This window comes from Pongo pygmaeus, chromosome 19 (genome assembly GCF_028885625.2).
Source record: "Pongo pygmaeus isolate AG05252 chromosome 19, NHGRI_mPonPyg2-v2.0_pri, whole genome shotgun sequence".
NCBI classification, from domain to species: domain Eukaryota; kingdom Metazoa; phylum Chordata; class Mammalia; order Primates; family Hominidae; genus Pongo; species Pongo pygmaeus.
In genome coordinates this window covers 52665127-52677969 of record NC_072392.2, presented here as the reverse complement: position 1 = coordinate 52677969, position 12843 = coordinate 52665127, and the positions used below count along the sequence as shown (strand labels likewise).

The 12843-nt window shown below is 45.0% G+C and overlaps 3 protein-coding genes across 7 annotated transcripts in view; 1 reads left to right on the top strand and 2 right to left on the bottom strand.

Moving 5' to 3' along the window:
• Positions 1 to 12843, top strand: part of LOC129016551 (neurofibromin-like) — a 90486-nt gene that overhangs the window by 61908 nt on the left and 15735 nt on the right. The window lies entirely within an intron of this gene.
• LOC129016550 (leucine-rich repeat-containing protein 37A3-like) overlaps positions 176 to 12843 on the bottom strand; it is a 33933-nt gene continuing 21265 nt past the window's right edge. For 2 of the 4 annotated variants that reach the window (XM_054455897.2, XM_063655427.1), the window contains 5 exons: positions 7939 to 8057; positions 5788 to 6012; positions 4367 to 4968; positions 3674 to 3778; positions 176 to 537 (listed from right to left, as the gene is read on the bottom strand). In XM_054455897.2, coding sequence (XP_054311872.2) covers positions 472 to 537; positions 3674 to 3778; positions 4367 to 4968; positions 5788 to 6012; positions 7939 to 8057 — 1117 coding nt within the window. In that variant the 3' untranslated portion in view covers positions 176 to 471. The other 2 variants (XM_063655426.1, XM_063655425.1) reach the window with 2 other exon arrangements.
• Positions 8069 to 12836, bottom strand: LOC129016553 (endophilin-A2-like). Its single transcript, XM_063655462.1, has 2 exons — positions 12700 to 12836; positions 8069 to 12450 (listed from the first exon to the last, which is right to left on the bottom strand). Exons 1-2 carry the CDS (start codon positions 12730 to 12732, stop codon positions 12094 to 12096), a joined length of 390 nt encoding a protein of 129 aa, XP_063511532.1. The 5' UTR covers positions 12733 to 12836; the 3' UTR covers positions 8069 to 12093.

The window sequence follows — 12843 nt, the reverse complement described above, 5'->3', positions numbered from 1 at the left end:
GGTTCAAGCAATTCTCCTGCCTCAGCCTCCCAAGTAGCTGGGATGATAGGCCTGCGCTACCACGCCCAGCTAATTTTGTATTTTTAGTAGAGACAGGGTTTCACCACGTTGGTCAGGCTGGTCTCGAACTCCCAACTATTACATGCATCCATGTGAAGAGAGTCCACCAACAGGCTTTGTGAGAGCAACAAGGCTGTTTATTTCACTTGGGTGCAAGTGGGCTGAGTCCACAAAGACAGCAAAGGGAGATAGATGATAGGGGTTGGGCAGCTTTATAGGATTTGGGTAGGTAGTGGAAAATTACACTTAAAGGTGGTTATCTCTTGTGGGCAGGGAAGGGGTCACAAGGTGCAGGGTTGGGAGATCATGAGACTCATTGTCCAGGGGAGGAATGCCACAAGGTCGATTGATTAGTTGGAGTGGGGCATGTATATCTGCACGTCACAAGGGTTATGATGGCTTAGCTTGGGCTCAGATGTCTGTCATTGAGGATCCTTCTTTATTTTCCTTGATGCCCTTCCTTCTATGAGAATGAATCTGTTTTGGAAGAAAACGCAATTAAGATTATCCATCACAACGACCATTAGCTCCAAATCTGTATTCATTCCTTTTATTCATTATAAGTCTCATCTACCCGATGAGATAACTTTTTTGAAGACAGGAATTGTATGCTGTTTAACAGTGCTTTGATTCTTCCACAGTTCAGTCATCCTTGCTATCTTGAGGGGGACTGGTTCCAGGATACCGCCCCCACACCATACCAGAATCTGTGGATGCTCAATCCCTTACATATAATGGTGCAGTATTTGCATATAACTAACACACATCCCCCCCATATACTTTATTTACTTACTTAGAGACAGGATCACCCTCTGTTGCTCAGGCTGGAGTGCAATGTCACAATCACAGCTCACTGCAGCCTCAACCTCCTGGGCTCCAGTGATCTGCCCACCTCAGCCTCTTGAGTAGCTGGGACTATAGATGCATACCACCACACTGGCTAATTTTTTATTTTTATTTTTAGTAAAGACAAGATCTCACTATGCTGCCCAGGTTGGCCTCTCAAAGTGTTGGGATTACAAGTGTGAGCCACCATGCCTGGCCCCATGTACTTTAAGTCATCACTAATAAAATGTATAGATATTGTACAATGCTGACAGTCGTTATACTGTACTTTCTATTTGTATTTTTATTGTTTCTTTTTTCAAATATTCAGCCTCATCTAGTTGAATCTGAAGATGTGGACCTGCTGATGAAGAGGGCTGACTGTATCTAACTTAGGGTCTTGCATGCAGCTGGCACTTAATGCATTTTATTGACTGTTTTAGCTAACATTCAATGGACAATTCCTAAATAAAAAAACTCTAAAAGTATGAAAAAAAGGAAACCTGCTCTAAAGTGGCAGGAAAACCAGCCTGGGCAACATAGCAGGATCTTGTCTCTACAACAAAAGTCTTAAAATTCACTGCCTGCCTGTAGTCCCAGCCACTCTGGAAGCTGAGGCAGGAGGATCCCTTAAGCCCAGGAGTTTGAGGTTACAGTGAGCTAGATCACACCATTGCTCTCCAGTCTGGGTGACAACAAGGCCCTGAGAAAGAAAAAAAAAAAAAAAAAGGAAAGGAAGGAAAGAGCGTAAGTATTGAAAAGGAAGAGACAAAACTATCATTATTTGCATATAAAATAATGTTAGCCAAAGAAGCCTAAGACAATCAACTAAGATTTTACCGGAAATAATATGAAAATTCAGTACGGTGGCTAGAAACAAAATCAAGAGAGCAGCACACAAACCTCAAATACCTTTCAGATGTACCACCAATAACTAGAAAATGGATGAAAGATCCCATTTACAATGGTAATACAAATGTCTAAAGTATTTATGAACAAAAATACAAAGATCTGTTATTTAACTAAAGTCGTGTAAGATCTATATGATGGAAACCCTAAAACTCTTCTGAAAGACATTAACAAGAAATGAATACATGACATGAAATACCATGTTCTAGAATGTCATACAGATGTCAATTCTCAAATTAATCTATAAATTTAAGGTAATCCTATTCAAGTCCCAAGATAGTTTTTGGTGGTGGCTGTTTTTGAGACAAGGTCTCGCTCTATTGCCCAGGCTAGAGTGCAGTGGTATGACCACAGCTCACTACATCCTCGATCTCCCAGGCTCAAGCAATCCTCCCACTTCAGCCTCTGAAATCTCTCATATGGTGTCCAAGAAATGGGGACAAATCTCACAAAGGGACTAGGCTCAGGAGGGCTGGAATATTCAGGGAAGTTTCTTTTTTTTTTTTTTAAGGCAGAGTCTCGCTCTGTCCCCCAGGCTGGAGTGCAGTGGCCCGATCTTGGCTCACTGCATGCTCCGCCTCCCAGGTTCACGCCATTCTCCTGCCTCAGCCTCACAAGTAGCTGGGACTACACGCACCTGCCACCACACCCAGCTAATTTTTTGTATTTTTAGTAGAGATGGGGTTTCACTGTGTTAGCCAGGATGGTCTCGATCTCCTGACCTCATGATCCACCCGCCTTGGCCTCCCAAAGTGCTGGGATTACAAGCGTGAGCCACCGCACCTGGCCTATTCAGGGAAGGTTTCAAGCAGAAAGATGAACTGAGTTGGCTTTGGAGAGATTCACAGGACTCCCACAGGCAGAGGGAAATACGGCAATTTTAGATGGACAAAGGCACAGACAAGAGCAGAAATGGGGATGGTGTGACTGGGGTATGGTGAGGGGCTGCTCTGGCTGGAATGGAGGGCTACCACAATAATGAAAGTGGTAAATGAGGCAAATAAGATTGGATTAGGAGCATAGCATCAAGGTTGCTACCTTATTAAATCACTCTTCCAGTATGCTAGCACTGGCCTGTTGGAAAAAGTAATACATCACATAATCAAACAAAAGGCAAAAAGAGGCAATCTCCAGGAATGGGCACTGTAAACAGGACTCGCCCCAGAGTAGCCAGATGCAGGCTTTAGATATGTTGATGCAGGTTGAGCATCTCTAATCCGAGGGGGAATGTCTCATATGGTGTCCAAGAAATGGTGACACATCTCACAGAGGGCCTAGGCTCAGGAGGGCTGGTGTATGAGACATTCCCCCTCCCCTATGAATTTAAAAATGTGGCCAAAAATTTTTTTAAAAAATGGCTACCCTGTAGTGCTTTAACTGGACCTATTTAGACAACACCTTACAGACTGGAGAAGTCTGATACTATGTGAATCTAATAAGTCCACAAGACAGTACTTCTCTCTCTTGGCTGTCTTCTTCCTCTCCAGGATGACAACTCCATGAGGGTAGAGATTATATGTCTCTCATCATTTAAGCAACAAGGAAATAAATTAGTGGCAGAGTAAGGGGTGACTCCGTAGTACATCCAATTGTTGACACAGTTTTGGGTGGGAGAAATTTTGCTATTATACCAACTTAACTTCTTAAAATAGTCTAGTGGGATTAACTTGGTTTCATTTCACAGAGATCTCCTGGAAGCGAGGATCCTTTAAAAATCCTGAAATATACATTGCAGTAAAAGAACAAAGCATACCTCAGCCTTAAACAACAGAAGAAGAATGTCAAGTGGGAAAGTGATGTTGATTTTCAGTTTGTGGGTTCTGAATCCACACAAAGACAGGATTGTATTCTGAAAACCTGAATTAATTATTGTCCTTACCTCAATAAGACAAAAAATTATAATCAAAATTGTTAGTATTACAGTCACAGTTATTGCCAAGATGAGTTTGTTGTTATAGCCATATCCTGGAACTTCTTTTATGAGCTAAAAAAGAAAAAAGAACAATTAAAAAAAAAAAACAGAGAGAGAATGGAAGCTAACTTTTCAAAACCCCGGTATTCCAGTTGAGTAGCTTACAGGTTCTTTTGTTCTTTTTATTTTTTTTGAGACAAAATCTCACTCTGTCATCCAGGCGGGAGTACAGTGGTGCGATTACAGTTCACCTCGACCTCCCTGGGCTCAGGTGATCCTCCCACCTCAGCCTCCTGAATAGCTGGGACTACAGGCACGTGTCACCACACGCAGCTAATTTTTGTATTTTTTGTGAAGACACGGTTTCACTATGTTGGCCAAGCTGGTCTCAAACTCCTGACCTCAAGTGATCCACCCACCTCGGCCTCCCAAAGTGCTGGGATTATAGGCGTGAGCCACCAGCCCCGGCCTACAGTTCATCTTGTGCCCTAATCTATTTCACCGTCTACATGAGCAAAGTGGGAGATCACTGTCATGGCCTAAGTTACATGGCCAAGACAAGCTATGGCCTGGGAGTCCCAGGTTCTCCTATGTGGGCACTTTCCTGGCATATGCTACATGATGGGAAATCTGGGTCTCATGTTTCTGTGTGGTCCTCACCTCACTTGACTTCTGCTGTTTCTGTTCACTGTGTTCCATGTTCTCATTAATATAATTAGATTTCTGGTGGTCCGTATCCCACTCTGCCTTTGATGGCTTTGCTTCCTGCTGCTTGCTGAGAAGCTTCATCAGGAGGCCTGTTCGCGACATGAGCTTGGCACAGGTCACTTGCACATGCGTTTGTAAACATTCCGTTTTCAAGGTCCGGATAATATGAGACATGAACCTTCTCACATCCTCGTTGGGGATGAGGGACCGTAGCTCCTGGGTTAGCTGAATTTCAAACTGATCACCTGGGAACGAGAGCAATGGGTAATTGAAGCTTTTGGGCTCAGGGGACAGGTCAGTGCCCATGTTGTTGTATTCCCATTTTGTCTTAGTTGGCTCTAAGTTGAATGCAGTCCCAGTGGAATCTGCCTCAGGAGGATGATTGTAGTTTGTGTTTTCAGAGATGGTGCCTTCTGGCATAACAGTGTTTTCCATAAAAACGTTTTCTTCAAAGGCATCTCTTGCAGTTGTGTCTTTTACATTCGTATTTTCTATAAAATGTTCTGAAGGAGCAAATACTTCCAGAAGAGTGTTTTCTTGAGGTCTCAGGTCTCCTAAGGATGAAAAAAACCCCTATGAATTTATGAGGCTCTTCGCTGCAGAGAACGGCGGCCTCTTTGCGAGCATCAGTCTATTGAGATAACTGCCCTTTCTAAACTTTCTAATCTTTTTGGCCTTGGGTGTTCCGTGGGCCACACAGGAGCGAGTTTTATAAAAGTGGTATTTTTTTCTGGAATGTGCGATTGGTTTAGCAGCCTTCATGTTTTTCACTCTAGCCATTGCCATTTCTAAAATTAAAATGGTGTAGGCTAAGTCTTTCAATCTGTCTCTGACCTGAGGTAGGGCTTTTGCAGGGCTAGAGGCAGAAGGCACGCCCATGGAGAAGGGTTTCAGCACAGAGGAGACTGCTGCCTTATGCTCTTGGGTAAATGAAGGCTTGGTGTAGATGGTGTTTCCTGCTACCTTCTCAGGCCCCTGCACTATGTGAGGCTGTTCCAGCTCCCTTGGGGCTGAACCCTCAAGCCTTTTTTCTTTGGCAGCATTGTCCACAAATGCCTGGGAATCCTGTTCTTTCCTAGTGCTGTGCTTTCCCCCCTCTTTGAAGTGCCTTTTCTGGATGCTTCTTGGGCCCGTGAGGACTCTGTTGACTCTCTGCAGGTTTTTGCCTACACTTTGAATCTTTGCTGGGCTGTTTTCCTGCAGTTGCACAGTTTCTAGTTTGTTTTTAAATGTTTGGTTTTTAAATTTGTTACCTAGAAGGCTGGACTGTGAGGGGCTCTGTCTGTTGTTTTTCAAAATACTCAGGAGCCTATCTCCATCTTGCACATTTGAAAAAAGCAGTTTAGCAAACGGTAACAATATTGATTCCCCACCTGGATTTCCTGCTGAGAAATAAGGCAAGATGTAACTTAGTGCACTGATAACATCAGTCTCGTCATTGGTGTCTAGCTGCTCACTCCCAAAGCCTGACAACTTGATGCCACTGCTGTCTGAGGGCGCCTCCGACTCAATAGTCAGCTCAGTGCTCGTGTGCTGCTTCCGGGCTTGTAACACCTTCATGAACGCTCCTTCTGGATTCCCTACAGAAGCTTCTTCAGCTGTCAGAAAAGAAGAGACTGCTTTGATCATGAAAGATCTTTGATCATCTTTCATACTCAGTCCATAGCTGTACACCCCAGTCACACAGAGTAAGGGTCAGCAAACATTCGAGTGCCATTCAGAGAGGAGAAACATACACCCAAACCTAAACCTATGAAATGGCAACAACAAAAGGAGGAAAAGACATCTTCTGAAAACATGGCCACCTACTTGGAACATTCCATAGTGTGACATAGAGGAACTCTGCTTAGGATTATTCCGTTGATCCCCAGGGGCCAATTGCCCAGTGCTCAGTCAAAGCCCAAGGTGGAAGACAAGTGCTTCCCTGATGAGCTGATGAGCTGGCCTCTCTGCAGACTGCTCCGTACCCTGTGCTGTCCTGCCTCATATGCAGAGAGAGCACAAGGCTCCCGCTCTCCTCATCCTCAGTGTGCCCATGTTCTTGCTACCATCACAGCTGAATGCAATGAAATGTGGTCCTCTGAGAGGAGCAGGGTGGAGATGCTAAAGTGGAGGCCCCCTCCCATTGCTGATAGATCCTCATCTGGCATGTGCTCCACCTACCCACCCTGTTCTCCGCTCCCACGTATCATAGCCCCATCACAGAAGATGCAATATGGAAAAAAACAGTGTCCACCTTAGTTCTTTTCTTAAATTTGGGCAGGGATCCAGGGTGTAGGTTAAGAGATTTTTAATTTGCCAGATTGTATGCCTATGTTGTTAATATACAATGAATCTATGGTATGATAGTTTCTGGATAAACATTACTTAAGGTCCTAAATGCAGAAGGGAAAAAGCAACTTTTGTCAGATGCCTACTTTGCTTTCATTCATCTCTAATATTTTGGATGGGGAATCATCCAAAGCTTCTGACTGCATGAAGGTCAAGTGTGCCAGTGTGCAGCTGGGCTTCTTTTCCAGAACTAAAAGTATTTTGGGTGGTGCTGAAGGTCAGCGGAAGAAGTAAAGATTGCGAGAAAGGAGAAACATGGGCTTGGGGAGAGCCCAGAATTGGGGACAGAAGAGCTGGCACTAGGCTACAGCACTTAGCACCTCTGATCTTGTTCTTCCTCATCTGTAAAAGGAGATTAACAATGCTTTTCTGCCCACCTCTTGGGGAGGAGGGAAGAATATAATTGGTAAAAAAAAAAAAAAAAAAAAAGAAAAGAAAAAGTTTTGAAAAATAAGCAACACTGTTTTTATAGAAGTAGCCAAGCATTATTAATTATCCACCCCATGTCACTGGTAGATACCTGTATTCAAGCAGTCACATTTTAGAAGTCATGAAGTTGGTGCTAATAAACCTAATCTACAGAAAAACTCTTGAAAGCACTTGAGCATTTGTTCTGTGAATAGAAAGGTTTGAGACTCGGACTGAATCTCAGATTGGATGGACTAAGAATGGAAAAGCCCTCCATTCCATTAGAAGAGCCAGGTAGCAATTTCTGGTTATGGAACCAGAAGCTCTCAGGCTTCAAATAAAACAGCATCACTTCTACTCTTATAAAACTGTAAAAACAAAAACAAAACAGGATCTACATCTGTCCTAAAAGGCAGAGAGTACTTGAGACCTCATGGATATAAAACCAGCTTATAAACTACATTGCACTATATGAAGAAATTATCACTGGGGGCAAAGCACTAAGCAGAGAGCACAGTACACAGCGTGTGGATGTTAATGTTATTCCCTAGCCTTCCCATTCCTTTCTCTTGGTCCTTTATGCATATGGAACTGTTCCATTATTAAATTTTGTAATAATAGCTGAGAACCTGACTCCCAGCAACGGAGTAGTTCAGAAGGTGAGGGAGTTGAAATCTGAATGAGTAAATAAAACAATTATTAGCTTAAAATTTCATCAATTAAGAATAAAAATTTAAAAACAAATACTTAATGTAACAATTTATCACCAGGCAATTTGGACTCACGACAATGTACGCTGTTAGTCAGACATGCAGTGTTGCAATGCAGCTTGACTGTCTTGCAGACAGCCTCAATGCTATTTTTAAATTGGCAGAGGCAGCAGGCCATATGGCTAGGTAAGATCCTATAGATGAAAACACAAAACAATAAATTAGTGGTAAAGCAGTTACTTGAGTAGGTAAAGGAGGCAGCCAATGCTACCACAGGACTGGGCAAAAAGGTGTTACTGAGGCCTGTGGACTGGACAGTTGGGTAGGAACCAGAAGGCCAATGGGAAGGAGGACACAGGTACCCAACCGAAGGGTAAGCATGGCAGTGAGTATGGTATGCCTAGAATAAAGGTGGTTGGGATTAGAATTGGGTGACACTGATCAGTAGTTTAATGCAGAGGTATCTCTTCCCGACTCAAAAATCTCACTTTGGGCTGAAAGTACACAGGAAGAAGGTAGACTTCTAAGAAGAGTCCGAATAAGCCCCCAACTTCTGGAGGCCCTTTCTCAATTCCTGTTGGGAGTGGGAAATATTATAAATTACTCTGGGCATTAAAAATAGCTCAGTTTAACCTGGATTGTGGGGTTAAAAAAAATAACGGAGATTGCATTGGCCAAATCTGGACAATTTGAGCATTCAAAAAATAACAATAAGCTGCAACATAATATATAAAAAATCCATGAAGAATGATATTTTGAAAGAGGGGGAGTTGTTCTTTAATGAAATAATGCTAGCTAATAAATGTAGAAGGAATGACAGATTTTTAAAAAGTGTCACTTTGCAATCACCAATGTAATAAAAATTGATTCAGACAAAGATTATCATTGGACAGTTGGGTGAAAGGACATTTGAGAACAGGATCTTCACTGATCTCAAAGTACCACCCCACAGATTTATTAATTACCAAAGGGAAAAGTTATTTTTTATTTTTTTATGAGGCAAGGTCTCACTCTTGTCACCTAGGCTGAAGTACAGTGGCAAAATCATAGCTAACTGCAGCCTCGACACCCCTGGGCTCAAGTGACCCTCCAAATTCAGCCCCCCAGGTAGATGGGACTATAGGCTTGCACCACCACCCCAGCTAATTTTAATTTTTTATTTTTGTTATTTTTAGTAGAGACAGGGTTTCACCTTGCTGTTCAGGCTGGTCTAAAACTGGACTCAAGCGATTTGCCCATCTCGGCCTTCCAAAGTGCTGGGATTACAAGTGTGAGCCACCACACCCAGCAAAATAACTACAGTGGAGAGATCTGGAAGATCACCTTAAACAAGTGATCAAACTTAGCATTATGAGCCACCTGGGGTCACGAGGCAGGAAAGATACGTCACCTATGCAGTATTCTTCCCAAAGATGCTTAACTTGAATCTCATGTAGAAACAGAGAAATCCGGATTGTGGGACAACTTACAAGACAACTATCTTTGACTCTTAAAAAATGCCAGTGTCATGAAAGATCAAAAAAAGTAGAGGCATGTTTTAGATTAAAGGAAATGAAGACATGACATGCAGTGCCTGATCTTTGACTGGATTCTGTAGTATTCTTTCATCTTTCTGGCATGTTTGAATTTTTTTCAAAATATAAATTTGGGCAAAAGAGATAACCAAGATAATTGATTAATTTATTGTTATGGCTTCTTGGGGGCAGTTTCAGAGAAATAAAAACAATCTCTGTAACTGGAATAAATTATCAAGGTTAATCTTAAGCAGTATATCATGGTCATTAAGAATACAGATTCCACAGCCAGACTAGGCTTAAATCCAAGCTCTGTGAATAATGTAAATTTGGGCAAATTGCTTAATCTCTGTTCCTTGGCCTTGTCATTATAATAGTACCTACCTCGAATGAGTTTTGAGGATTAAATGAATCCCTACCTGAAAAATGTCTGGCACACAGTGAGTGATCAATAAATGTTAACTACCATAATTTTACATTACAGAAGTTGTAGGGGGGCCTTTTCTGAGTCCTCTAAAAGGATAACTTTGTTAGGGCCACATTAAGACTGTGGAAACAGAAGAGTATTCAATGGATACATGAAGTCTGTGAGTTGGGGGTACAATGTATAGAGTTTTAGATTAAAACTGCATCCAATAAGTTGGCCTGATACATCTTTCGAACCTATAGAGGAATAATCACAAGTGACTAGTATTCCTTTGGGTCCAATAGAAGCCTCTGATCTTCATATAGATTGAATGTACCCAGAACCATAACCTAGCATTTTACTTATATAGCAACCTTAACTCTGACACAAAGATGTTTCTTTTGTTTTGAGGCTGAGTCTCACTCTGTTACGCAGGCTGAATGCAGTGGTGCAATCTCGGCTCACTGCAGCCTCTGTCTCCTGGGCTCAAGTGATCCTCCCACCTCAGCCTCCTGAGTAGCTAGAACTACAGGTGTGTGCCACCACACCTGGCTCATTTTTGTATTTTTTGTAGAGATGGGGTTTCACCATGTTGCCCAGGCTGGTCTCAAACTCCTGAGCTCAAGCAACCCCCTCTCCTTGGCCTCCCAAAGTGCTGGGATTACAGGCATGAGCCCAAAGGTTTTGTTATTCTTTTCCTGCCCCCAACTTTTCATTTTAAACATTTTCCTTTTTTCCTTTAAGGCTTAGGATGGCTAGGAAGCATTTTCAAATGGTATAATGAACACCTGTATAACTTTCATCTGGAATCAACAGTAGCTAATACTTTGCCACATTTCCTTTCCATGTGTGTATGTCTATACATTTTCTGGACAAACCATTTGAGAGTCAGTTGCAGACATAATGACCCTTCACCATTAAAGACTTCAGTGTGCAGCTCCTAAGAACCAAGGCATTCTCCTCCATAACCAGAAGACTCTCATCACCCAATGGAACTTAATATTATCATTGCCTGCTATGCATTCTATATACACATTTTCACAATTGTCCCAATCATAACATGGCTTAAAAAATTCAGAATCCAATCAAACATTGGACTGCATTTAGTGTTCATGATTTTTTTTTTTTTTTTTTTTGTAGACAGACCTTTAATACTTCTGTTTACAAAATTCAGGCATACATTTCAGTTTGCCCTGAACCATGCCCAAGGCTGTGTGCTCATCTCTGCCAGGGTGTCTGTGCCCTTCATGTACTGCTGACAGTGAGGGTGCAGAGTAGAGCCTGGGGTCCGGAGGCTTCGCTGGGCCTCAGCGGGAGGGGAATGTGAATGTGGCCCAGCCCAGAGGACCCTCCATTTGGTCGATTTTGGATTGGGTGACAGAGGAAGCAGATGTCGGGGCTGCAGACATGCTGGCCTGGGCAGGGGTCTGGGGACCCCGGGGCTGCCTGCCATGGTCTAGAGGAGATGGCTGGGGCCACTTCCAACAGGGTGGGGTGGCTGCGGCTCGGCAAGGGGAGGCCTGGCTACCAAGGGCTTGAACATTTGCTCACTGGAGCCTTTGTGCTTGGCCCTTAGCAGTACGGCTGGGGCTGCAGTCCCGTGCGAGGTGTGCTGGGGGTGTGTGTAGGTGGCTGGTGGTGGCAGCTTGTGTCAGAGTGACACAGGCTTCCGTGGGCCTGGCTGGGGGCAGTTAAAAAGCTGAAAATGCACTTGGCTTTGTGAGGGTAAAGCTTGGGAGGCAGGGCCCTACAGGAGGCCATGTTCTCTGTCCTGGCTAGGGGGGTCAGTGTGGGGGGAAGGTGGGGCAGATCCCAGCTGGCCTCTGTCTCCTGGCTGCAAGCTGACAGCAGGCCAAGGAAACAGTGAGGCCCTCTGCCCTGGCCTTGGGGAGAAGGAGTGCATGTGTGAGGCTGGGGTACCGTGGCCCTGGAGTGGGGCTAGGGTTCATCACCAGCAGCAAGCTTGTGGGGGGGTTTAAAACCAGGGTCCTGTCTCTGAGCCACCCCACAGGGACACTCGATCCAAGCCTGTTAAGGCCGTGGAACTCGAGGGTAGGCTGTGGGCTGGGCCCCCGTGGGGTCAGGACAGAGGTGGGGGCTGCCCTGGAGGAACATTAGTGTTTCTCAGAGCACTTAGTGTTGCCCCGCCTGGGCCAGCTGGGTGAGGAGTTGGGGAGGGGGGAAGAGGCCGGTGCCATGGAGTGGGGAAGGGAGCCGTCACCATTGGGGGTCAGCGCTAGTGTAAACAAGCATCCCCACCCACCCAGATAAGCTTCCCACCCAAGTGTGGCTCCCTGCTGAGGGAGTACCTCAAGGGCCTGGGCCTGGGTGGCACCGGCAGGCTTGGACACTGCCTTGGCAGCAGGAGCCCATGGAAGGCAGGAGACTTGGAAGGGGGTGCCACCCAATGTGGATGGAGGGGAGGGGTGGGGGCACCAGTGAGTCACTGGGCAGAGGCACAAGCACATCCAAGTAGCTGAGCAGGAAGAAGCCCAACTGGCCGTCCAGCATGCCCTGGTACCACTTCTCGTTGATCTGGTTGATCAGCGTGAAGACATCGCCTTCATGGAAGCCCAGCTCCCCATCGTTCTCAGGCTGGAAGTCGTACAGCACCTTGCAGCTTGGCTGTTCTAGGGGCGGCATGCTCCTGCTAGGAGTCCGGATGGGCTTGTCGGAAGATGGGAAAGAGAATGAAGCTGCAATCTTGGGGAGTGTGGTGCAGGGGAAGCCCCCGTTGGACTGCTCAGGCTCTCCGAGGTCAAAGGGCTCCCGGGACTTGGGCTTATACTCCCTCTTGGGGCGTGAGGAAGCTTCCCGCATCCTGCGCTTGAGCTTCTCTGCCAGCTCGTCCAGGATCTGCATGGCCTGCCAGTGGTAGTCCAGCTGCGCCTCCACCAGGGCCCAGAGTTGACTCACCTGCTCAATGTTGGTCTCCAGGTGGTTGTGCATGCTGATTTCTTCTACCTCCTTGGAGTCCTCAAACTTCTCCAGCGCCTGGTGTAACTCCTCATTGGGGATCTTGCCCTGCTGCTTCTTTTAGTCTAAGTCCAGGCGGCGGCC

Bases quoted from the DNA above. Each gene is read 5' to 3' on its own strand.
- LOC129016553 (XM_063655462.1), bottom strand. From the start codon at position 12,732: ATGCACAACCACCTGGAGACCAACATTGAGCAG. The intron at 12,451-12,699 runs GTGAGTCAACTC...TCTTCCGACAAG, and splicing joins TGGAGACCAACATTGAGCAG to CCCATCCGGACTCCTAGCAG.